The sequence below is a fragment of the Rhinolophus hipposideros genome (assembly GCF_964194185.1).
Source record: "Rhinolophus hipposideros genome assembly, chromosome: 3".
NCBI classification, from domain to species: domain Eukaryota; kingdom Metazoa; phylum Chordata; class Mammalia; order Chiroptera; family Rhinolophidae; genus Rhinolophus; species Rhinolophus hipposideros.
In genome coordinates this window covers 87,032,184-87,059,967 of record NC_138049.1, presented here as the reverse complement: position 1 = coordinate 87,059,967, position 27,784 = coordinate 87,032,184, and the positions used below count along the sequence as shown (strand labels likewise).

Below are 27,784 nucleotides of genomic sequence, written 5' to 3'. Positions count from 1 at the left end.
GGTCTGTGTCGTGTTTTGAACATACACTCAACTTATGTAAGAGTTACTTAAAAGTCTTTCTTTCTTTCGTTCTCAAATGTATTGACGGCAAAATTCTCAAGGTTTTCCTGAGTGTAACCACTTAGAGAGTCTCATGAAAGTCACATGATCATCTGCAGATTTATGTAGCATTTTATTTATTTTTTCATGGGATTAATGGACCTTCTAGCATTAGAATCTGTGGTATTGCAATGCCATTCAAACTAGCACAAAAGCAAAATAAAGTCAGACACCTGCTTTGCCTAAGTGATACTAAATCAATTCTTCATGTGTATTTTTGTTTTATTTTGCCAATCTGGGATTTTTAAACTATTAGAAACAAAGAAGGGCTTCATGAAGAGAAATTGTGAAAGTCTAAGATTGAGTAGGTAAATACAAATAATTCATGGGGAGAATGATGGTATTTGCTATATCAGTCTAGTTATACGAGAATGGCTATTAATTCTGAATGATCAATATATCCAAAATTTGCAACAAAACATAAAACAAAACTCTACTGCTGCATTTATATGAGGCCTGATATTTCTGTTGTATATCATGTCAAATCCTCAGCAGAAACGCAGCTTTAATCAGAGCTTTATCACACTACTGTAAATGGGTTATGGTGACTAGAAATTACAGTTCAAAGATAATTTAGTAGAAATGAGGATTTGGTATCCTTATTTCAAAATCAAGAACTTGTTTCAAAACCCAGATGATGTTGACTTCATTCTTAATAACGTCATCTTAATGTAAATACTGAGGAAATGCATCTTAAAAAATTATGTTAACATTTTCACAGAATTGTCATTTATCCCAAGCCTTTGCCTCTATCAATAAACAGCTTGCAAACATTTATTATTTATTTTACTCATAAAAGTAGTAGCTACACTACTAGGGATGGGAAATCTAATTGTTCATCAAAAATGGTTCACTGAATGTCTCCACTGTGCCAGGTATGGTGCTTAGCGCTGGGGCAACAACAGGGAAGAAAAAAGACAAGATCTTGTTCTCATCCATGTGACAGTCAAGTTGGGATGTGTGTGTGTGAGATAATTAACAAATTCCTTGTACAATGGCAAATTGTGATAAATTCTCTGAAGGAAACATTTAGGGTTCTGTGAGAAAGTATAGAAGAATATAGCATTTATATGTAAAATAATATATAACTTTAGCCTGGGGGGTGGGGGCAGCGAAGGAAGACATTTAAGTTGAGACTCAAGGAGTGAGGAGAAGTGATCTGACTTGAGGATCTGAGACTGAAGAGCTTGGCATGGTCCAGGAACTGGAAGGAGGCCACCATTTCTGGAGAGTAATGATAAGGGGAGGGTTTGGGTTGACAAGAGATGAGGTTTGAGAGGTGATTAGAAGTCAGATTATGCCAGGATTTTTAGGTCATATTAAGGATTTAAGATTTTTATTCTCTTATGAAAACTCATTGAAAGATGTTAAGTAAAAATAGTGTTGGCTTCAAGGGTGTTGAGTCTAAATATTATGCATAAGCTGCTTGCTTTCAATGTGCTAAAATGTATTTGAGCTTTTCTTATTTGAGACATATAGTCTATTTAGAAAGGTAGTTGCTACTTCTTCAATGTTCATTTTTGCTTGAGAGCTGGAATTTTGCTAAGACTTTTATTCAGGATCATGTTTTAGGTAGAAGTTAGGTAGGTATAGTTTTTATTTCATTCATTATGGAGGAAAGAAATTAATCACTTTATTTAGTAGTAAAAAAACTCACTGAGACTATAATTGCTCTCATGAAGGTATTTTTTTTTGTTTCATCTTATTGAAGTAGATGGTTGAAAGAAAATAGTCCTGTACAATATTGAAAAATTGTACCAAATTAACTAAAATGAAAAGACAGTGGTATGTTGCATGTATAAAGTGACTTTCCTCTGATATGTGAAGTTGTTCATTCATTGATCTATTAAATATTATTTTTCAGTTATCTAGTAATGTGGTATTGTCCAGATCTTTATAGTGCAACTATCCCAAGAGCCCTTTTTAAACCAGTGACTTAAAGCTATGTACATTGTCTTGAGGATTAAAGAAAGTCACATCTCTTTTGTGTAAATTGGAAGTAGGGCATATCGGTAAATATCTTCCTTCTGTGTTTTTTTCCCCTCCCATCTCTGATGGTAACTTCCAGTCATTGGAGGATTTGAAATGTCAGATACAGAAAACAAGTAATAGAGTTTGAAACAGAAGCAGAGTAGATTTTCCAGACAGAATCTTTTGGTGTAGCAGATCTTAAGGAAAGAGTCTAGTATACTATCTGTTGGGAACAGACCTAAACTAACTTGATTACACACAACTCATGTTAGCATTGGTAAAAAAAATGTAGGTAAGCCACTGACACATTTGAATTGGATAAGGGATATTTACTTCTTCACAACCTCCTTAACCACATTATAATGAAGATTAGTCACAGTCCAAATTCTGCCATACATACTAATAGTTACAAAAATATATTAATATATTGGTAAGGAGACATAAATGAATTCATACAATGGCTGTAAGCTTCATGAAATCTCACGTCCCTGTCCTTTTAGATGTTCCCACATCTAAATTGCATGAAACATTTGTTGGAGGGACACATGATACTATTACATACATAGGACTCTGTTACCCTTACAATGGGTACCAGGGAATGAGAAATCCTCTTACCAGTGGCTGGACACAAGAACTTTTAGAGTTCAATTCTAAGACACATGGTCTAAGAGTTAAAGGCTTTTACCCTTAAGAGATACATATAAATTGTGGGGCATAGGAGTGGAACGTGGCTTTAAAATATTTTATCTAATCTACATAAGTTGAATAATATTAATTTAACCAGTAATAGCTGATTACTTACCGTGTTTCCCCAAAAATAAGACCAAGCCAGACCATCAGTTCTGCTGATGCTGATGTAAAAATTATTAGAAGACCTTTTTTTATTTTAGTATAAGACTATGTTTAATATAATATAATCATATCATATCATCATATTATATCATATCGACTAGATGTTATTTTCAGGAAGACAGGTATATCCATTATGCTGATTAACAAGCCACTAATTTTACCAATAAAAGCACATTTCTGACATTCATTACACCAACATTCTAGTGTTTATCAAAAGGCATATAATTGAGGCATTTGCAGCCGCTGCCCTGGAATCTGACTGTTCAGAATGCACACTGCTGACCACTGCTGGGATGTGGAATCCTTATTAGAGCAAGCGACTGCCTTCCCTAAGGTCAAGTGTAGTCCAGCCCAGATATTATAACACATTATGATGAAGCATTTAAAAATAAACAGCAGACATTTATCATCATCTTTTCTCCAATCAATAGATCAACTATTTCACTCCAAATATTTTGTATTAGTGACTATTAACATTGCAAAATTCCCTTAATTTCAAGTCATTACTTTTCCTGTTGTCATTGAGATGCTATAGGTGTAACCACTTTGATTAACTCACTCTGAGATGCTTCATACATATTTCACTGAGGAAATAAGGCCACCAGAAATTCATCTCTCCATCATCATAATTTTCAACCTACCTCCATTTGGGTTACTGCTTACTTTGAGTCAATTCTTCTTGACCTTTGAATTCCATACTCTCTTGTCTTTTTCAAGATCTTCACCCTTACAACTGTCTCTTTCCCTCCCTTCCTTTCTTTTTTCCTCCATCCCTACCTCCCTACCTCCCTCCCTCTCCCCCTGAAGTATCATTTTACCCCTTCCCTGATCAACTATCAATTTATAAAATGTGTTTTTACAGCTTCCAACTTTGAAAAAGCCCTCCTTTGACTCAATGTCCTTAACCAGCTACTATCCCATTTCCTTTTTTCTTTTAATGGCAAAATATCTGAAAGAAACATTTTGCTTCCTGACTTCCATGTCTCTCATTAATCTGTTCTCTTACAAGATGCCATTTCCTGCTATTTTACTGAAATCTCTGTTGGCAGGGGTGTTGACCACTTTTGTATTTCCAAATGCAATATTCAGATGTCTGTGTTCCTTTTCTTGACCTCCTAGAAATATTATACACAGTTGACTACTTATGCTTATACGAAATACTTTCTTCTCTTGCTTTCCAAGATTCTACCCTCTCCAGAATCCTCTATTTCCTCACAAGCCACTCCTTCCCAGTTTTCTCTTCTCAATGTCTGTTGGCTGGAGTGTTTTCAACTCAGTTCTAGACCTTTTTCTCTTACCTATATTCACGCTCTCAAATGGACTTTTATTTAGTCTCAAAGCTTTGACAAAATATGTATGTTGATGTCTCAAACTCAAGCTTCAGCCTTGACTCAACACTGGATTTTCATAAACTACTCTATTTGACATTCTCCTTTAGGATGGCCAACCTAGATTTAATCTAAATCTGAAATACACAAAGCAGAACTGTGGATGTTTTTACCACAAACCTATTCCTTCTTTCAGTAATACCTTCACTGTTCCTCTATCGCGCAAGCTAAAATCCTAGTGAGACATCCTTCATTCCTCATTTTCCTCATTCCCTACACTCAGTCCATGAAGAAGTCCCATTTGCTTTACCTCCAAATTATGTCTGCTGCCTCCTCCATCCTCACTACTATCATGCAAATCCTTCATTTTTCTGGGAACCTTACCCCAGCCAGCACAATAAGAGTGATACAGGTAGAGATTAGTACCGTGACTCTTTGGATAAGGTCACAGCTTGGTTGTACTCTAAATTTGATGAGGAATAACTTGAGGATTTTAAGCAGGGAGTGATACCTCACAGATTTTAAATATCTCTCTAAATGCTATGTAAGGAATGGGGGGATACTGGAGTTGGGAAGTATAGGAAAGGAGTGGACGATGTCTCTGAATTATTGTGTAGAAGCTGATTATTCACTTCGTCAGCACCTTGACCTGGCTCAGATCAACTGATTATGGTTTTTGTTCAAGTGAGATTACAGTCAACAGTTTCTCATAGTCAACTGTGACTTGATGTGAAGGAAGGATGACCAAGAAACGGAACTTCCAATTTAGTACTGATGATTTTGGGTAGGCCTGGTGAGAGCATTCTCTTGACTCCAAAATTATTAGCTGGAGTACAGGTCAGAAGTGGGACAGTCATTTTTTTCCTTAGTACCTTTGTAATTTCTGTTTCCTTTATCTATGTAACTGGGTATGTTGAACAAGCAAGATACATGGGGGATAATTAAAAATAAGCTTGGATTTTGTCCCCACTCTCCCTTTAAAACTATTCAGGGAAAGACTTCCTTTGGCTGAATGAAAACTTGAATTGTTGCATGAATTTTCTGTTGCTCCTAGGTAATAAAAGTTCTAGGGTCTCTTCAGGTTACAAATGTAGCATAAATTCATTTATTAAAAACATTTAAACCTAGGTAGTGATGAAAACTCTGAACTTGATTTAAAGTTGAATCTTTCCCTTCCCCTGAGTTTGCTAGATCAAGAAGCTTGTCATCCAGGAGAGAGAGGTGGTTTTTGTCCTTCTTATGTGGAATGTCAAAAAATCATGTGAGGGAGGTGAATAGACACAGAGAGGTTTTAGAGTTATGAAGCAAAATATTGAACTGTGAAAACTTAATACAAGCTGAAGAGGAGCAGTTGTGAAATGTTTCCTATGGAACAATTTTTTGAAAAATCAGAGGATAGCTAATTCCGTAAGTGGCTTTTGTGACATTGTAGCTGGTATTTACACCAAGTCCTTTGGATGCTTTCTGAACATGTAGATTTTCCCCTATGATTGAGTGACTAAAAAGTTAGAATTAATTTTGTTTAATTAGGGACCATTGATGTGATCTGTCAATTACGCATTTCTGTCAAAAAACTTTTCACATGGCAAAGTAGTGAATTTTGCTACTTTGCTAATTCAGCATGAATTTTAAATTTATGCAAATTATATTTTCAAAGGGGATTTAATTTGTAACCAGAGTACTATTTTCACAATGTCTTACTGATGACTTTCATAATATGATAATTCACCATTGATCTAGTCTGAGTAGTTTATATAATCTGGTAAACTAGTTAACAACTAATTTCAGTTAATAGTTGAGAAAGATTTGGGTTTGGAACACAAATGGCTACAATTTTGTCGGTACCATAAATTTTTCTCCTGATCTAAATCCTGAAGAAATAAATATAATTTATCTTTGTCAGGTGAATTCCATGAAATAGCTCCATATTGTGTTCAAAACTTTGAGCTCCTTACTCTAGTCATACAATTAATCATATTCACTTATGAGACTTGATTCGATTTCTTAAAATTTATTTAAACACTATTTTATTGCCTACTTATTTAAACACATTATTTTTTTTGAGTGTGGTTAGTGATTAATTCCTTGGTAATCTAGCTTTTATGCTTTACAAATCCTCTCTGTTGAAACATAATACGCAGTTTAAAAATGAAAGTGCATGGAATAAACCCAGAAGAATTCGATATATAAACCTTGACACAAACCAGATGTGAATTTCCATCAGCGTGACATCACATATTTTTGCATAACTGAAAAAATAAACACAACTTTAGATTACTTATTTTATTAATGCACTTTATTACTCAGTTTAGAATTTTCATTTGTTTACATGCTATTTGACAGGTTGCTTCAGAGATGGTCAACATTATGAAGAAGGATCAGCAATTAAAGAGAACTGCAACTCCTGGTAATGAATTTAAGTGGCACAAAACTGAATTCTCTGTGTGTTTTCTTCAAATAGAAGGAATATAAGTGAAAAAAATGCTCATGTAAATACAGATAGACAGAATCATGAGTAATAAGCTATCACATATCTGTAGCTTTTTATAAGCATATTGAATTTTAATGAATATTGAAAAATCCAATCATGAATATATTTTTATTGCTTGAGTTTGATGTTCATGACAATGTATAGCAGGCTTGAATTAAATATACCTCTTAATTATAAACATTCTAACAGGCAAATCGTGTTTCTTTGAACACAGTAACTATATATATATATATATATATATATATATATATATATATATATATATATATATATATATATATATATATATATAAACAGGCTCCCTTAAAAGGATTATCCTGTAGAAAGTTTCCAATTACAAACACATTGAATCTAATGTCTAAATTATCTTGTGTTTTCAAACTTCCGTGAATGTGTGGTTATTTCATTTATTAATCGCCTGGAATAGAAGATAAGAGCACAGTGAGTGGTAGTTAATGCATGTGTTATGATTTATTTCTGTCCCCAATCAAATAGGCATATGACTAACTGTAATCAAAACATGTTTTATGCCTTAACAATGTACAGCTCTGGTTACTCATTTTGTAAATGTACTTCATAAAGGCCAGGTCACTTTTATAATTTTTATATCTTTGCAGCACATGCTCAGGACAGCAATGGAAATGTTCCCAGCATGTATGCCTTGTTGAACCAGAATTAATTGACCATGTCAATAAAAGAGACTATGGGTGAGAGAAATCTTGCTTTTTAGGCTTTTTTTTTTTTTTTTTTTTTTTTTTGGCACTCGCAGTTACTTCTCAGGTTCCAAACAATGCATTTCCTTCTAAAGATAGTCATTATTTCAAAAGAAAGAGTGGGATAGAAATGGCAAGGGTGGTAGAAAGGTATGTAAAATTGGAATGCACAGAGGTGAATATTAAATAATTAAAAATTAAAATGCACAAAGAATAAATCTAGAACATAATAATAGCACAGACATCTGAACATAAATCTAGTCTTAAATTGTCTAGAAAGAAGCAGCGTCATATGTGAACGAGGAGAGTAGGGGGCGCTTTAGTTTGGATAAATATTTAGACAAAATCAAGAAGTAGGCATAATTGATTTATTCATGCTTACCATCTTTCCTTAGCTGTGGCCCTGACCCAGCCAAATCACACGCTCAGCTATCCTGGTAGCATTGAGCCTTGTGAAAGTAGTTTATATCTTGATGATCCCTTAAATAACCAGCCCATCTAGACAATTTCACTGACATGGCTGATATCTAGCCAATTTTGCTTACAGTTCAGTCAAAAGACAGGTTGAGACACTTTGCTAATAAAGTAAAGATAGGGCTGATTGGCACTTAAATGTAAAAAAAAAAAAAAAAAAAAAAGCTGTTTGATGCAATCCAGAAGATTAATAAATTAGGTGGCTTCTCCACTTACAAAGAGGAAACTGAGATGTAGGTGCTAACACTGGCTTTCTTTACTGAACTGAAAGAAAGAAGGATAGGCTGGTTGGTGCCTGCCTCAGGATTTTTCCACTACAATTGGTCAAATCTGTACACCTTTAGTAATATTTTCCACATTTTGGAAAATATTTCACATAAGATTTGTGAGCAACCATAAAAGTGAAGTAATCCTGAAATGTATTTTTAAAATTTAGAAATACCATTTTTTTCCACACTTAAGACGTGTTTCCTAGCACAGTGGGGACACTGTTTTAATGTACCCAAAGTATTTTCTTGGAAGACAAGAAATATAGAAAGCCACATTTGTTGACATTAATATTCTTAAACCATTCTCACTTTCTCTCTCTCTCTCTCTCTCTCTCTCTCTCTATATATATATATATATATATATATATCTATATATATATATATATATACATACATATCTATATGTATGTATATATATGTTTAATCAATATTTTAGATAATAATATGGTATTTTAAGTATTTCTAGAGAAAACTCATTCTAATTTTCTGTGGTTAAGTGCTATTTAAATCATTAAAAGAACATAAAAGTATGTGTCATTATGAGAAATGATCTGAATTAGGTCCCTAACAAGATTCAAATGCTTGACCTATAAGCACACACTTCCAAGAAACCATAATCAAGAGTCTGCCTTTCTGTCACCAGAACCCATGAGAAACCACAGCCTAAAGCAATGTGGAAATAAAGTACATGTAAGAGTACAGAAGCTGTTGGGAATGTGGTCTTTTTTGGAGGGAAGAATTTTCTTTCCATTGTTTGTTTATGATCAGAGAACTGTAGGACTATTTAAGAGGCAGGGACTTTTTCTTTCAGTAGCACACACAGATGACTTTCAAGAATAAAAAGTGAAGTATAATTGGAGCAAAAGGAAATATGCACCGACTAAAGAAAAAAGTTAAGTAAAGGAAATGACCTATGAAGGAAAGGAGTAAATCTAAAATTAATTACTAGGGGAAACAGGAGAGAGGAAGTCCTAGAATTTAAAAGAAAGTTCTAGTTCTCAGATACTTTCTGTTCCTCAAGTTCAGATTGTTTTCATGTGTGAAAACAAGATCATATCACTTATTACTTATTAAATGCTTTTAAAAATAGCCTACATAGAAACGTATACAACCTTTGCTTTAAAGCATTGATTTCTCGCATCTTGGTAGTTTTTTAGATCCAGGTCTTTATTCATTGTACATAATCTACTTCAGTGCTTATTTATTCCTTGTGTTATTTTTAATGCAATCAATTAATAAAAACAAAAAGTGTTTCTTTTGTAGCACTGCTAAGAATATAAATAAATAATTTCTATCTAATAAATTAAATCTAGCTGAGGAGTCAACATGTCATAATTTGAGAAACGATTTCTAATGATAGGACAGTATATAGGTGCCAAATTAGTGGCACAAGTAATAATCAGTCTTGGAACAAAGGGAGACAGACTACCATTTCAATTATCTGAGGCTGCACAGAAAAACCACTCCAGAATGTAGCAACTTAAAACTACAAGCTTTTCATTTGTTCCCATCAGCCATTTGGGTGGACTTAGCTGAGACTTTTGCTGGTCTCTCCTGGAGTTATTCATGTACCTATAGACAGCTGGGGCCTCAACTGGGGCTGAATTTTCTATGATGGCCTCACTCCCATGTCTGGTGGTTGGTCCTGGTTATTGGTGGGCTGTGTATCTGCAGCAGGCTAACATTAGCCTCTTCACATAATGACATTCTTCTAAGACATGAGTGGAAGCTGCAAAGGGCCCCTCTTAAGTCCTAAGCCTAAAATTTGCATGGCAGAAATTTGCTTTTTATTGGACAGTGCAAGGCACCAGGCTAGCCCACATTCAAAGATTGGGGCAATCGACTCCACCTCTTGATGGAAAGAACTGCAAAACATTTGTGGCCATTTTTTTTTTAATTCAAGTTTATTGGGGTGACAATGGCCAGTAAAGTTACATAGGTTTCAGGTGTACAATTCTGTAGTACATCATCTATAAATCACATTGTGTGTTCACCACCCAGAGTCAGTTCTCCTTCCATCACCATATATTTAATCCCGTTTACCCTCATCTGCCATCCCTTCCCCCCTTACCCTCTGCTAACCACTAAACTATTATCTGTCTATCAGTTTTTGTTTCTTTTTTTGTCTTGTTCTTTTGTTGCTTTCAGTTTTATATCTCACGTATCAGTGGAATCTATGGTTCTCAACTTTTTCTGTCTGACTTATTTCACTTAGCATAATAATCTCAAGATCCATCCATGTTGTCACAAATGGCACTATTTCATCTTATGGCAGACTAATTTTCCATTGTATATAGCCAATCATCTATTGAAGTTTCCATGTCTTGTTTCCATGTCTTGGCCACTGTAACATTTATGGCCATTTTTATTCTATCACATCTCTAAACTTGATTTTCCTTGTGAACTCAAAATCTAGTCTGTTGGATAAATTGGCTTTGATTTTTTTCACTGGTTTTTCAAAATCAGCATAGCCCACACTGATAGGATTAACCTCTTTGACCTCTCCTGGATTACTGGCATCCCCTCCAAATTGTCAACCAAGCCAGAAAATTTGAAGTTAGTTTGATTCTTCTTTCCTGTTCACTCTCAGTTACTAGGCTCTTATAATTCCTACATTTAAAGTTTCTTTTAAATATTTATTTCCTCTATTCCTTGCTATATTCTAAGGTATTTCTTCATCAAGCCTAGTTTGAAATGACCCAGCTTTTCTTTCTGTTTCCAGACTGACCAAATTCCAACCAATCCTTTATACTTTCATGGTTATCCTTCTAAAACAAAAGTTTGATTCTGCTGCTCATGTTCTTAAAAATCCTCAGTGACACTTCATTGTTTATAGAATAGAATTATACTCCTTACCATAAATAACAATCTGTCCCAAAAGCCTCTTTACTGCCTCATCTTTTATACCTTTTCCAGCTTCTGTCTCCCAGTCCCTCTCATATTTTAAGCAATTAGTTGATCTGTTATTCCCCAAATGTGCTACCCAATTTCAAACCTGCATGCTTTGCTCTAGAGTTGTCTTTATTTAGAATAAATGCTTTCTTCTTTCACATCTGGACACCAAACTCATTCTTCTTCCAGACTGAGCCCTAAAGTAACTTTCTGTAAAAAAACTGTACCAACTCCTTCAGGAAGAGTTATGTTTCACTTTTCTACTATGATCATACTTTGATCTACTGCTAATATATGACACATACTGAAGTTATTTCTCTCATCGTAGTCGGTTTTAGGTATGAGATCCTTGAGGGTAAAAACATTTATTTCAGTGCTTTCAGTGTTTATGAGAGATTGTGATAGATAAATTAAGATTGTTAATAAACGTTAAATTGGATTAAAGGGAAAGTGATGAGTCCAGGTCAAAAGAGGTTGAGGTAGGATATTGCCTTTCACATTTTTTTGAGCGTAAGTCACATTAAAACATAACATTTAATTTTGTGACCTGGTACACACACACACTATATATGCATACACATATATATATATATATATGTATGTATGTGTGTATATATATATATATATAGTACTTAACCCTTACTATGTGCAATAAACTAATATTTCCTATATTTTATTTTATTTTTTTAAATATTGATCCCTGCTCACTAAATTAAGTGATTCATTAAATGACCCACAAATGTTTCTAAATGTTTGTAAACTACTAGTGTAAGGCACCAAAAACATACTTTACTGATATTATGATTTTCTAAGGCTGGTCCTATTAATTTCTTAAATAGTGCTGTAATATCTAATATATTCAGAGGATTTTTTATTGAAATTCCTTGGGTAATGGAAATTTCAGTTTAAAATTATGGCTCAAAGTTGCTTAAGGTTTTATGAACTAAGGGAAAGCATTAATTTGTTAGGCATATTATTGAAAATTGAGTATTATTTTCATTCATTTTTACTAGCCTATCACATTATAAACAATGTTGGTAATAATCACAACAGGATAAGGTTTAGATATAAGTGCTGAAAATATATTGCCCTCAATTTGTAAACAATTCAAACAAGCAATGATTAAATTACTTTCATCATTTTTAAAATATTTTTTTAACTTTTTTTTTTTACAGTTGATATACAACACTATATAGCTTTCAGGTGTACTACATAGTGATTAGACATTTATATAACTTACAAAGTGATCACTCCAATAAATCCTGTGCCCATCTGGCACCATTCATAGTCATTGCAATATTATTGACTATATTCCCCAGGCTATACTTTACATCCCCATGACTATTTTGTAACTACTATTTTGTATTTCTTAATAGCTTCCCCTTTTTATCCAGTTTTCCCAACCCCCTACCCATGTGGCAACCATCAAAATGTTTTCTGTATCTATGAGTTTGTTTATGTTTTGTTTGTTTGTTTATTTTATTTTTTTATATTTTCACATATAAACAAAATCATATGCATTTGTCTTGGTCTCACTTACTCCACTCAGCACAATGCCCTCTAGGTCAATCCATGTTGTTGCAGATGGCAAAATTTCATTCTTTTTTATGGCTGAGTAGTATTCCATTGTGTATATGTACCATTTCTTTATCCATTCATCTATTGATGGACACTTAAATTTCTTTGAATCTTAGCCATTGAAAATAATGCTGCAAGGAACATACAGATGCATACATCCTTTCAAATTAGTGTTTTGGGTTTCTTGATATAAATACCCAGAAGGAATTACTGGGTCCTTCTTTGTCTCTTGTTTTAAAGTCTATTTTGTCTGATTTATATTGCTACCCAGGAGTTTTTTTTCCATTTTCATGAAATACCTTTTTCCATCCCTTTCCTTTCAATCTGTGGGTGTCTTTAGATCTGAGGCGAGGCTCTTGAAAATAGCATATGTAAGGGACTTCTGGTTTTGTCCATTCAGCCACACTATGTCTTTTGGTTGGAACATTTAATCAATTTACATTTAAAGTAATTGTCGATAGATATGTAGTTATTGCCATTTTATTATTTATATTTTTGATATTTTTTCTTCTTTTTAAAGAAGTCTGTTTAATATTTCTTGTAATATTGGTTTGATGGTGATGCACTCCTTTAGCTTTCTTTTTCTTTGGTCTGGGAGCTCTTTGTAGCTCCTGCAATTCTAAATGATAGCTTTGCTGGGTAGAATAATCTTGGCTGTAGGTCCTTTCTTTTCATTACTTTGAATACTTTGTGCTCCTTCAGGTCTGCAAAGTTTCTATTGAGAAATCAGCTGACAGTCTTAAGGGAGCTCCTTTGTAGGTAACTGACTGCTATTCTCTTGATTCCTTTAAGAGTCTCTCTTTGTCTTTAAACTTTGGTATTTTAATTATGATGTGTCTTGGTGTGGGTTTCTTTGGGTTCATTTTGTTTGGGACTCTCTGCCCTTCCTGGGCTTGTATGTCTATTTCCTTCACTAGATTAGGAAAGTTTTCTGTCATTATTTCTTCAAATAAGTTTTCAATTCCTTACTTTCTCTCTTCTCCTTCTGGTATCCCTATGATGTGAATGTTGGTACACTTGATGTTGTCCCAGAGGCTCCTTCAACTATCCTCATTGTTTGGATTATTTTTCTTTTTGCTATTCAGAATGGCTGTTTTGTGCTACTTTATCTTCCAAATCACTGATTCGATCCTCTGCTTCATCTAGTCTAGTGTTGATTCCCTCTAACGTATTCCTTATTTCAGTTATTGTATCTTCAGATCTGATTGGTTCTTTTTTATGTTTCTGTCTCCATTTTTATGTTTCCTGTCTCTTTGTTGAAGTTCTCCCTGAGATCATTGAGCATCCCTATAACCAGTGTTTTGAACTCTGCATCTGGTAGATTGCTTGTCTCCATTTTAATTAGTTCTTTTTCCGGAGCTTCGTTCCATTTTTTTGTTTAGGACATGTTTATTTGCCTCCTCATTTTGACTGACTCTCTGTTTTTGTTTCTACGTTAGGTAGAGCTGCTTTATCTCTTGGTCTTGATAGAGTAGCCTTATGTAGTAGGTGTCCTATGTGGCCCAGTGGCACATTCTCCTTGGTCATCTGAGCTGTGTTCTCCACGTGTGTCCCCAGTGTGGATTGCGTATTCTCTCCTGTTGTAGTTGAGCCTTGATTGCTGTTGGCATGTCAGTGGGAGGGATAGACCCGCAGGCTGTTTGGTTATGAGGACTGGCCATGACTACTGTGGAGGAGCTGTTCTGCAGGAGCTGATCCTATGGAGTAGGATTCACTGTATTGAGGCTGTGGGGTCTGCCATCTGCCCTTTGGGTGCGTCATTTGTGGAAGTGGGCATTTTTGTGTGGTCTGAAGCTAGCCACTGGGAGTAAGGTTTTAAGGCCTTTTGGGAGGAGGTCTGGTGCGGGCAAGGTCAGCCAGTGCCTGTGCCCTGCCCAGGGCTACTTGGTATGAGTTACAAAGTGATCTGCAGATGGTTGCTATTTGTGCTAGGCTTAGAGATGTCTGAGAGAGGCTAAACTGTGTACTGAGACTGGCTGCTGCTTGTACCAGGTTTGGGACTGCTTAGCAAGAGGTACAGGGCTCAGTGAGGACAGATGCTGCTTCTTTGACATTTGTGAACCTTTGAGAGATTTTAGAAATGTCCTCAGAATGAGCCAAGACAAATTGTTTGCATAGAGAATCCACTGGAAGCAGCTTGGGTGGGCTCACAAGTTGGATTGGGCAGGGTCTTGGGGAATCACCAGACCAGGGTGAATAAATGGTGCTAGCCAGGCTGATGAAGACTCAGATAATGTGCCTGCCTGCACCTGCAGGCTGGGTGGGGGAAGGACTCAACAAAGGAACACTGACTTCTACCAGTCCTTCTTTCTGGAAGAACTCGACTCTCTGGCCCTCGCCATGAAGCCAGAAAATTGAGTTCCTCCCCATATGACCTTGGCACCCTTTGAGCTGCTGCCCCAGAGCTGGAGCTTAGAGTGAGTGAGTCTTGTCAGTGAGGAAGTCCATGCATGGGCCTTTTAAGAGGAGCACCTGGAGATCTAGCCACACTCTGTCTCACTCAGCCACAATCTCCACTGATTTTTACAGCCAGAAGTATGGGAACTTCTCTTCCCAGCACCAGGACCCTGGTGTGGGCTGGGACCCCTCACTACTCAGGGGGGATTTTCCAAAGCTGAGATATCCCTCTTGATTTTTAACTGCTACATGTGGGTTTGGGATCAGCCCATTCTGAGTCTCTGCCCCTCCTGCCAGCCCCGAGGTGGCTTCTTCTATATGCCCTTAGTTGTAGGGCTTCTGTTCAGCTAGACTTCAGGTGATTCTCAGTGATGGTTGTCTTATAGTTTAGTTGTAATTTTGATGTCTCATCTTTCTCATTTTTCATTTCCTACAATCTCATGAAAATTTTGTTATCTTCAAATTTTAATATTAGATTTTGAAAACAAATCTTCTTTTACTGTGTAAAAGCACAGAATATATCTCTAGAAAAACATGCACTTTTTTGTTATCTAATTTCACATCTATTTAATTTATATTACATTATTTTTTTATATTAGTTTTAGGTGTACAAAACAATGTAATAATTAGGCATTTATACCACTTACAAAGTGATAACATCCTCCCCCAATCTACTACCCCTCTGACTATGTATAGCTGCTACAATTCCACTGACTCTATTCTGTATGCTGTACTCCATTAATAACTAAGATTATTGCATACTTAACTCAAATTAACTCATTAACATATGATAGGATATTTTAATATTTATATATTAAATTTCAATAAATTGTAATAAATTGTAATAAAATTAATTTAAATAAATTGTAATAAAATTTTTCAATAAATTGTAATAAAATTAATTAGCACTGATGTAATCTTTTAAAACATATCTATTTTATTCTCAATATTTCATGCCATTATAAGTGAAATATAAGTTACTTCTTTTTATTATATGATCAACTTCTTTTCAAATAAAAATTGTAAATAAAGCATATTACCCTATTGAATCTATAAGTACAATTCTGTACATTCAAGCTCCTTTCAATAATACATTTAATGACATTTAAAAGAAATTACAGATATTGGACTTATTACCACTTAATACCTTTACAGTATATAAAGATTTCATATTCTTAAGTTTAATCTATATTGATATAGCCTCAGGTTCCTCATGAGTTATTACAATAATTAAAATAGACCTCATTTAGGAAGAGTGTCTTATGTGCGTCACTGCTAGAATAATCAATAATGTATTACTTATATAAAAAATATCTACCATGCATTAATAGTTTAAATTTTGTGAGATTTGCTTCTGTATAATTTCAGAAATATAAACATGTATTTATAAAGGTGATATTGCATAACATGTACATATTTTTCTCTTTCATTTGTAAAATAGATGGACAGCCCAGAACTACAGTCAATTTTGGGGAATGACTTTAGAAGAAGGTTTCAAATATCGTCTTGGCACCTTGCCACCCAGCCCCATGCTTCTGAGTATGAATGAAGTGACAGTAAGTGTTTTCTCTGTTTGACTCATTAATGTGTGTTTGTATAGGTGTGTTCATATGTGTATTTAAACCCATTTTAAATAACTAAAATGGTGAGTTTTGAGCTTTCAGAGTTGTAATTTTGTCATATAAATTTTAAAAATTAGTTGTTATAGCCCTCAAAATTTCATGTAGATTTTGAAAGTTTTCACTAATGTCAGTTAGATATAGTCCCCTATCTTCAAGAACAATTGCATGTTCATTTACATTGCTAATAATTCCATAGAAGTTCGTGTTTCTGATCATCGGCTGTTCAGTGACCCAATGCTTAAGCAAGTCATTAGTTGTCCTTATTTTTTTTTTTTGAAAGTAAGCACAACTATTTTGTGAATTCATCAAAAAGAGAGTTTTGGTGTCTCTTGGAATACCCAATATCACATGAGGATAAAATAAATGCCAGTAAGTACAGACTTGTATGGTATTGTATGGTATGATGATTAATAAAGTTTTATCCCCCCAAAATCCTCAAAATTTCCTTTAAAAGGACATCTTCAAATTTTGCCTAATTGCCTGGCAAATTCCTTTGTAATATGGCTACACTTCTTATTATTCATGTTTTTTGCTCTATTGTATTGGTTTTCCCTAGTGTGCACTATTATATTGGCCATTTTTAAGATGTATTATCATCTGATAATAGGTATCTTGCGTGAAGAGTCTTCTATCCCTATAGGTATCACAGACCTCTAACTCTTTGAGCTTCCATTTTACCACCTGAAATGTATGGTGTCTCTCAGGCACACATACTTTCCAGTTGACATGTTGCTTATATTCAAGGCCCTTCAACAAATGCCTACGGCAGAACTCGGCTCCTAGGCTGCTGGAGTACAGCCTCTTCACTCTGCAATGAAGATAATCAGGTTCTGGCTGCCAGGAAGCTCTCATCTCAGAGCAAGCAGCGCTATTTGCTCCTGGGTAAACTGTAAATCCACAGGTTTCTCATTAAACATTTAATGTGCTTAGCTTTTTTGAGATTTAATCACCTCAGTTATTCCAATTCGAATTGCACTAGTAGGGCCTTCTAAATTATAACTATTATCAGAAAAGTTAATAATAGCTGTCATTTATTGAGTGGTTGTGTGTTGAGCACTCTTATAAGCACTTTGATACCTGATGTCATCTAATTCCCACAGCAGCTTGATGCAGTGGGTACTGGAATTATCCACATTTTAAAGACAAGAAAATTGCAATCGAGAGAGGTGAAGTCACATTGAGATAGAAAGAAGTGAAAAGCCACCACACAATCACTTAAATTGCAGAGCCTAGACATCTTAAAAGATCCGTCCCCCAAAAATAGTCCTTAGAGTTTTAGTAGAACAAGTTAGCTTTGGTCCATTCATGTTCAAAATAGCAAAAAGCCCTTTTATCTTTGAACCAGAGCTAGCTTTGTACAATGGTCAGTTTAGATGTATTTTGGGGTCTTTCCTACAATCAATAAGATATGAACTCTTTAGAGGTGTGGCTCAGATTCATGGATTTTAGTGACCTAACTGTATGATCAATTGGAAAAAGTTAATTTTTTTTTTCCTGGCTAGTGTTTTTTTTTTTTTTTTTTCATTTTTGTCCTCATCTGGAAGAAAAGAGGCAGAATTGTTCACAAAAAAAATACATTTATCAGGATTGTTCTTGCCCTTGCTTTTATTGAGGGTCCCAGTCCCCCAAATACTTGTTTGGGTGTTTATAGACATTTGCTCTGGATTATTTATAATATTTCCTTTTTAGGTTTTAGTTTTGGCAACTTGGAATATTTTATATTCTGGAGAAAATGAGGTACATTTTTTCCCCAAATTGCCACTCAAAATAACACAGAAAAGGAAATCTAATTCTAAATCATTATTGGCGGCTGGGATTTGTTTGCATAAAAGTCACTATGGTGATATTTAAATGAAAAAATCGTAATGATTAGTACTTTGGAAGCATTTAAATTGCCTAATGCTATGAATTAATATAATACAGTTGCCTAGTAATTCCAAGAAAGCAATAAGGAACATTCGGCTGATCTGTTAGAGTTTCATTACCCACTTATGACGAAGTCAAGGAAATAGCTTATTTCTAGGGCACAGTAGCTTGAGGATCAAGGGCCTTTCAAAAGTTTCTAAGTGTTGGCATTGTACTAATATCTGGTCAGATATAAGAAAATTAGAAATATAGTAAGTACTTCTAGGAAGAACATGAGATGAATATGAATTGAGCCACACTGGTAGCTACAGGAAGAGCTAAAACATTGGTTAATTTTTCACCTGGTGACTACATGAAAATATCACGATACATCAAGTTGCCTCTGAGTGCATTGACAATAAATTATTTTTTTGTGGGTGTGCTTCTGCAAACTCCCCCCACCCCACTTTTTCCCAATTTTGAAATATAGTTTTCAACACAGGGTGGTCTCTATGTACAGATAAGGTAGGCCGTTGCCAACAGTGATACTGATTTTGCTAAGAAACTCCACTGCAACCCCATCCCAAAACACGTCCCTTGCTCACATTACCTAGACAGAAGTTGGGTTTCACAGAATTCTTTATCCAGGATAGGAAAGATGAGACATGAGTTGTCCCTGGTTCCTGGGGGTTGCTTTTCTCTTCCCTGGCTGGTTTCCTGGCTTTCTTCCTTGGCTTAACTCACTATTCCCAGAATGTGTCTGCTGAGGATGAGTCAGAGAAAAATCTATAGGTGTTGTATAAAGAGTTCCATGATCATTTAAATGTGAAAAGTCTGTTTAATCTATATGAATTCGTTTAATTCAAATGAATTTTTGTAGCGTATGATTCGTAACAATGAGGAATAGTAATAAGTTGATAGTGGAGGATTGGAAAGGCAACTTAAAGATTTTGGAGAGCCCTTCCTGGTTAGCATTCCTAAATGAGGGCAGACAAAAGGAAACATAAACTTATTGTTTTCTCTTGGTACAAGCAGAGTGGATGAAAGGAAATAAAAAAGAGACGGGGGAGAAAAAAGGCTGAGAGGGACCGTGCTTAGACCCTGTAGCTTCTTACTGTGTACAAAGACTCATTTCTCCCACTTTAGGATTTTGTCCTGTGCCAGGTCAACAAGTGCTGCTGATCAATTCATACTTAAATTTTTCCTGAAAGTGTTATCTTGAGATTGTTCAAAGGCATGCCTTGATTGTACAGCTCTGCTCCAAATTGTTCTACGCTAAAAATGTTAAGATGATTGGATGAATCAACCATTCTCTGTCAGTACATTGAAACATTGCATGCTGTATGTATAGACTCACAAAGGGACTGATTGGAAGCTGGCCTTTAGAAGAACTATAGTTCCCCACAGAACTTTAAATTCTGCTCATTGAGCCTTTTGTCTCCTCTTGGTACAAAACAGGTGATAGCATGGTTTAAACCTTGTTTCCATATTTCTCAACATTGTTCCATGGGCTGCCAATCTTGCAAGATTGTGAATAAAGGTGTCCCATCTGTGATCAAATAAATTTGTGAAATGGTACATTATCTCTTCCTTCTGAAGAGTCACACGATTCATTATCTATTGAACACACTAAGAACCATTATCCCATTAACATTTTTTCAGCCTGTGTCTCCTAAATTCATGGGATCAGATAACTTTTTTTTTTTTTAATAATGATTGTTAATATTCCTCAGGATTTGGCTCCACAGAGCACACTGTAGGAAACGCTAATTTAAGCTAAAATATTAAAATAAGAGTGCTGGAGGAAGAAGTATAATTAGGGAAAATAGGATTTTCTCAGTGACTCAGAAAGAAACAATAAAGACAACAAGTTATGACTGTATGCAAAACTGGCACTGACTGAAGTTCCTTTGAGCCATGAGAAATAATACAATTGAAGTCTATTAATAGGCCTGTGTAGGCCAGTGAGTTTACCCATGTGGTACCATCCCACATACAGTGATGGGCATGAGCATGGGTCAACCTGGCTTCTCATTTCCTCAGTTTCCTTCTCTGTGAAATGGAGATAGCAGTAGAGCCTAGTTCATAAGGTTGTAAGAAGTCCATAAAATGCTGAATGAGACATGCTTAGAATAGTACTCAGAATATAGTAAAACATAAAAATAAATTATTGCATAATATATAAAGTTGTTCCTTCTCCCTGGATTAACCTTGGGAGAATAGCAGTGTTCTGAAACAGGTAAATTCTGTAAGGACTAAATTATCCAAAGCTTCATCATTTACAGCATTTTATTTCATAAGGAAAGGTGTAGCTTTGGATTTATTGCCCCTGTTGGAGTTTGCATATTTCTGGTGAATCTGAAACTTCTACTATCTATGCTCCTAAATCAAATCAAATCATATCAAATCAAATCTAATCAACAACTCTATTTGATTGTTTTTCCAGACATACTATTCAAGTGTTTTTGAATTTGGGAAATAACTTCAAAAAGCTTCTCTGTGTTATAACCTATTATAAATATTGCAATATTTTGAAGGAAACGTTCTATTTTCAAATACAAATGGGGGAAATTAAGAGTTCGTTTCTGTACTCAGCTCAGTTAAAAAAAAATAAATAAAGTTTTGTTGTTGATTACCCAGGGAGAACAATAAAATTAACAAAAGCTATTACAGGTAAATATCATATCTAAGGTGAAACTATTTGGAAACTTAGAACATTAATAAGCCTGGAATAATATTTAAAACCTGTAGCTGTACTACAGTATATGGAATGAGATTGGTGTATGTAAAACTGCTCTAAAATTTTTTTGTTAGTCTCATAGCTTATTAGTACATCTTTTCTCAGTCACTCTATATAAATGGATTTAGTTTGTGTTAGCTACCGGCAGCATTACTAACATAGGAAAAACGCTTTTCTTTCCTATGGTTTGTTGGAAGTGAAATAAAGTAAAATAATATTTTATGTATTATATAATAACTTCTAAAGCCATCAATCATTGAGGTGAAAAATGAAAATTTATTTAATAATCTGGATACTTTATTATTGTTTAAGTAACACAGTATTTGATTGACTGGATTTATTTTCTAGTCATTAGTTATAAAAGGAAGAATTTGTTTTTTTCCTTTCTGAAATATGTTTCAATGATAGCAAAAACTAAGGGAGGGATGAGAAGTACCTTTGGAAAAAAATCAAAGTGAATTATTACCAAGTTTAGCTTTTATGCCTCATGGGTTATTGGAATTTTTTGTTTGATTAGGAATAACCCCTCCTGAACAAACATCTTCTACTTGATTCCAATGTTTGTCACCTGTGTAAACAGAAGCTTCTGTAGAAACTAAAACACTGACTAGGAAAGTGAAAACACAGTTATATAGTTATGGTCTTCATACAATATTGAACAAAAGTGACTAGTTTTCCTGTAAAATTGATGTTTAGCTCCCACATACATAACACATGGCAAATGGCATCAGGATTTTATAATCATTTTATAAAATACAATAGGTGTCAATGATGCTGCAGAAAAAGGTATGGCCAGATGTCATGGTAGAGTTTGTTTAAGTATATATTTCCCTCAGCTGACCTCAGAATCTTCTCTTCTGTGTAGGTGAAGATCCAGGGACAGAATAGGATGTCAGAGACATCCTTGCTGTCTCTGAATGAAGAGTTTTAAAATCCAAAGAGCACCAAAGCATTTACTTCTGTCTTCCCAAGTCTCTGTCTTTTCTTTTTTCCCCTCCTTCTCAGAATGCAACCCCAGACCCTTCATTCAGTAAACCTGAAATAAAATATGCACCAGGCCTCACTCCTTATTTTGATGAACTTGTAGCAGAATGAATGTCTTATCTCTCAAATCAATTTCTGAGTTTTCACTTTCATTTTTTATACTTAGTCACAGTTTGATGCGTAACACTGTGAAATAACTGAACATGATTTGAACAACACCGTGGGGCTGAATTGATCACCACAAGACAAATCTTCAAAAGGAAATGTGAAAATTCATTTCCCCCTGGCTATCAGCATATATTTGGAGCTGTTAAGTCAATTCTTGCAGTGATTCGGAGTGTTGATATAACAGGCATCTACTCTCGGGCTTCCCTAAGCCTGGTTCCATATAGTCCATACTATATAATTTTTACCCAAGTCTATTCCATGAAACACTAGTCCTTTGATCTGCCTCACAATAAAAACAATGTGAAAGAAATTAAAACACTTTGCACTGGGTCACAGACATTTAAAATCATGAACATTCTTTTCATTTCTTATCACTGCACAATGCTTAGGTAGTTTATAAAAAATTTTGCCGTGAGGACAAAAATCTAATTTTCAAAACCAGTGTTTCTCAGAACTTTTTGATAAATTAACTCCTTCTTTTGTAATTATCTATTACAATGCCTCAAAAGTAGTGTTCTAAGGAACTCATTTTAGGAAATAATTGCAGTTCACCAACTTTTAGATGCATATTTTCTTCAATTTTTTACCCATTGAAATTGGGATGCTTCTTACATTTGATGATGTTCTGGGTTAAATGAATAAGATAATGCCCTAGCAGCTTTCCTGTCAGTTATGTGTGCTGTCTTAGTTATGATTAAGCTCATCTTAGAGTGACAAATATCCAAAAATAATGGTTTAAATAACATAGAAATCAATTTCTTAGCAACAAATCTATATGTGGGTAGTCCTTTAGTAGGATTGCATTTCATGGTGTTGGATACTCAGGCTTCTTCCTCCTAGTTCCATTTTGCAGAGCCTTCAATCCAAGACCATATAATGGTTCAAGAAGGCTGCTCCCTGTCCATCTGTAATACGTAAATTCTTGCCAGCAGTAAAAGAAAATAAAAAATCAATATAAACAAGTAAAATTAAAGTGCTAATCTCTTAAGGAAAGGTCTCAGAAGCTTCCAGTGACACTTCTGCTTACACCCTAAAGACCAGAACTTTGTAATATGGCCACAGCTAGTAGCCAAGGTGAGGCTGGGGAATGTAGTCATTTTCCTGAGTGGGCATGTACTGAGCTAAAATTGTTATTACTGTGAATCAAGGAAAAGTCTATGAAAAGGGGAAGGACTGGAGAAGAACTACCATGTTTCCCTGAAAGTAAGAACAGGTCTTATATTAATTTTTGCTCCAAAAGACACATTAGGGCTTATGTTCAGGGGATGTCATCCTGAAAAATCATACTACGGCTTATTTTCCGGTTAGGTCTTATTTTCGGGGAAACACGGTAACACTACTTGCTATAGAATGATCAATAAAAATGGATATTTACAAGAAGTAGATCATTTAAAAAAATTACTCTAGAAATAGAAACTAGAGAAATATCAAAGCATAACTCTTTCAGAGTTAAGAAATGAAGGCAAATATTGTTAAAGATGAAAAATTCATTTTGCCGTTAGCAACCAGAAAATTAGCCGTTTCCTCTCCAACACCAAATAGTTTAAAAGAAGTTCATTGGTATTCATGGCTTTGGATTGTGAAGGTCAGAACAGAATGATATTCTCTGTTGCCTTCCTTTGAGTTTCAGGTCACTCTGATTATTCAAATTTAAGTGGGGTAAAGTAAAACTGGAGATAGAGTGTATGATTCATATAGTGGATATTGTGTAGATATGGGCTCCTAGTAAGACTGTCCAGAATTTGATTAGCTTGTTCTCAAGCTGCTCTGTGGTTGTTTGCATTATTCTTCCAGAGGTTTTGATGGAATTAAATACAGGAATTACTGTAAAGAAGTTCCCCAGTGTTCACCATTGCATTTCATTCTTTTATTGAATCACAATATCTTTAATCTCTAATTTCTAAATAGAAATATTGAAATAGAGAGACTTTAAATTTAACCTCAAATTTGACTACTGTTAATTTTCGAAATATAATTAGATTATGAATGAATTTTTTTAGCATTATAATTAAAAGAATTAAAAATGCCCATATGTAATAGTGTAAATCTTTTAAAAATATACATTTCCAACTTTTTAAGCCACTGTTATTTTGGAATTTCTGTCACTCTCAGCTGATCCTTTGATTCTTTTGCTTTATTAAACTATACTTTGCCCCCCCCCCACACAAAAAAAGGAAAAGAAGTATGATTCATTGAAGCCAGACTTTATACCTATTCCAAAAGCTGTTATTTTGTGATGCCTACCTTTATTTGTAAGCTATTAAAAAACACTTCACAAGGGAATATAGTAATTATATAATTGTGGGGTATATAATTTGGTTTGTAATCAGTATATCAGGTTATCTGATATCATAAGGTAAATAAAATTGCAAACTAATGTATGCCCATTGGGCCTCAAAACCTATGGGGTTGTTTTTAAGAAAAGCAATATTAAATAAGTGGGAAAAATCTTGAAAGATGCAATAGGTGAGCTTCATGAATTGATCTGTGTTGGTAAATATGTTTTCAATGAAAATGTTACTTTGCTTGTTGTTTCTCTATTGCCTTATCTTATTGAGGATTAGCCATTTATACATATTTTTATATTTGAATACTAAGTCATAAATGCAACAAATGCATGCTGATATTATAATTTAGCTTAATATGCCCACACAGGAAAAACTTGTTTTTTAAAGAGATGAAATCTACCAGGTAGATATATATCTCCTCAATATTATCAGATATTTTTCGAATACCCCTCAAATACAAAACTCTCTGGGAGGCTTTGGAATATGGATGTCAAATTCTAAGTAACTCAACCTTGCTGAAATATATTTGAAGAAGTAATAGTTATATTTTTATTGCTTCCACAGAGAAGGGAAGTATCCTAGTTATGTTATTAAATTGGAATTATAAAGTGATAAAATAACAACTGATACTTTTTTTTTAATACGTGAGGCAACTTAGTATTATAAATGCTTAAAAGCACACTCATAAGCCAATAATAAAATTGGGACATATGAGTAATGTATGAGAAATGTGTACAGTAATACCCCCTTATCCATGGAGGATACGTTCCAAGACCATGAATGGACACTTGAAACCCATACAGTACTGGACTTTATATATGCTATGTTTTTCCTATACATACATACCTGTGATAAAATTTAACCTATAAATTAGGTACAGTAAAAGATTAACAACAATAACTAGTAATAAATTAGAACAATTTATATAACAATATGCTGTAATAAAAGTTATGTTAATATGGTCTTTCTCTCTCTCTCTGATAAGTGATCTGATAACCAAGATGGCTACTGAGTAACTAATGGGTGGTGAATGTATTTAGCATAGAGATGTTGCACAAAGGGATGATTCACATTCTGGGTGGAATGGAGTGGAATGGTGAAAGATTTTATCATGCTACTAAGAACAGCACACAATTTAAAATTTATGAATTGTGTATTTCTGGAATTTTCCATTTGATATTTTCAGATCATAACTGACTGTGGGTAACTGAAACCACAGAAAGCAAAAATGCAGCTAAGGAGGGACTACTGTATTTCTGTCTCAGATCTCTGAAACTATCTACTCAGAGCAGTAAATTTATTCTGTTCCAACTATTAATTTTTTTAGTATGGTCAATCTAATGGCATAAGAATCTAAGAGCACCTGGATTTCTGTATGAATCTGCTTGATGTTTTCTGCACTTTTCTTCCATCATCTAAATAGCAGTGTTGTTAATAATGGAAATCAAGATTTAATAACTTTCTTATCAGTTGATAATAGTTCTTTAAATCAAAACTGAAGTCTCTCATTAAAATTCAAATGTATAAATATTTTGGAGGGATATTTTTTCAAGCAGACATGTAAATTCAACATTTTCCTTTAGTCTTTAAAGCTATTATATACTTGTCAGAAGTAATTTTATTTGCAAGATATGGCATCGGTAGCCTGACTTGTTCAATGCACAATCTTAAAACTTTTAAAGAAGTAAAGTTTTAGGTTTCATAGACATTTTACTTCTGTTGCAAAGTATCCACGTATTTCTGATAAATAGTGGAAATGATAGAGCATAATGGTAAGAATTGTAAAACCTGTTTGTAAATCCTAGTTTCAGGATTATTTCTTATTTAACTGAGAGGCCTTAGCATGTCATTTAAGTTTTAGGAGTTTAATTCCTCATTCACAAAATAGAGTGAATAATATTTGCCCTGATTATATCACGTAGAGCTATTGAAAAGATAAAAAAAGTACTGAATAATAAAACATTTTGAAAACTTTAAAACACTTAAAAAAATGGGTGTGCATGTGTGAATATGTGAGTATGCTAGTGATAAAAATTAATAAACAGGTCCTTATTTGGTTAGAGTCCTGATTATTTATGGAAGTGAAAGTTATCACTCTTTAGAAAAGTTTTGGAGAAAAAAACAGGGCATTGTGTTTTAGACTTTCTGGGAGTGACGTGAACAGAGCAAGGTCTATAAAGTTTAATTTGCCTTCTTTGAAAGACAGCATCTGAAACTGACTGTGTCAGGACTTACCTGGGATCTTAAGATGTAATGGTATTGTATATTCGGTATTACACGCTTCCTGAAGTTCTTTTTAACCTTTGAAGATTTTATAAATATCAACCAACTTTGTCCCAGTTTTGTTTCCCAATAACTGGTATAAAATTGGTGTTCCTTGGGGCTCCAGATGTTCTAATGCATAGTTGTTACAAATGCATTCTTTCAAAATTAATTTCATATAGAATCACACACACTTTCTTTTTTTTTATTTTTTATTATTTATTTATTTATTTATTTTTTAATTTTATTTTTACATCCCTCACACCGTGAACCCCCCTCCCCCCATCCACCACCACCCCGACCTCACACCGAGCCATCACATTATACACATAAAATTATAGTTGGCATTCATTAATGTCCAGCCTCTGGTGTACAATGCCATGACCAGGCATCCACAGCATCCCTGAGGTGGTCTCCCAAACAGGACACATGTCCATCGGACACCCAGGAGGGATATAAAGTAAATATTATTTATGAGACCAAATTTAAATAACACCACATGATCTCTCACATGGATGACCAAAATTCTGATTTAAGATGACAAAAACATTGGACAAAATCATTGTACTGTATGGTAACACAGAATAAACATTCTGTATATTATTCTTATATTTTTGTAACTGTTATGATTCCTCACATTGAATTGTCATTTTTAAACATATATGAAATAGAAATTTTTATAACTAATGCTGTTCAGGGATATCATTCAGAAAACATGAATGTACAAAATAAAAAAAAAAACAACAATGATAAATGTTATAAAAGGGCATGGCATTTTCTTATAATGGTTATTAGGATGCATGTGAGAAAA

The 27,784-nt window shown here is 34.3% G+C and overlaps 1 protein-coding gene across 9 annotated transcripts in view; it reads left to right on the top strand.

Moving 5' to 3' along the window:
- Positions 1-27,784, top strand: part of TINAG (tubulointerstitial nephritis antigen) — an 83,078-nt gene that overhangs the window by 5,155 nt on the left and 50,139 nt on the right. For all 9 annotated transcript variants that reach the window (XM_081045009.1, XM_081045013.1, XM_081045008.1 and 6 more), the window contains 3 exons: positions 6,594-6,657; positions 7,359-7,448; positions 16,506-16,620. In XM_081045009.1, the coding sequence (XP_080901135.1) occupies positions 6,594-6,657; positions 7,359-7,448; positions 16,506-16,620 (269 nt within the window). The remainder of the gene's footprint in view (positions 1-6,593; positions 6,658-7,358; positions 7,449-16,505; positions 16,621-27,784) is intronic.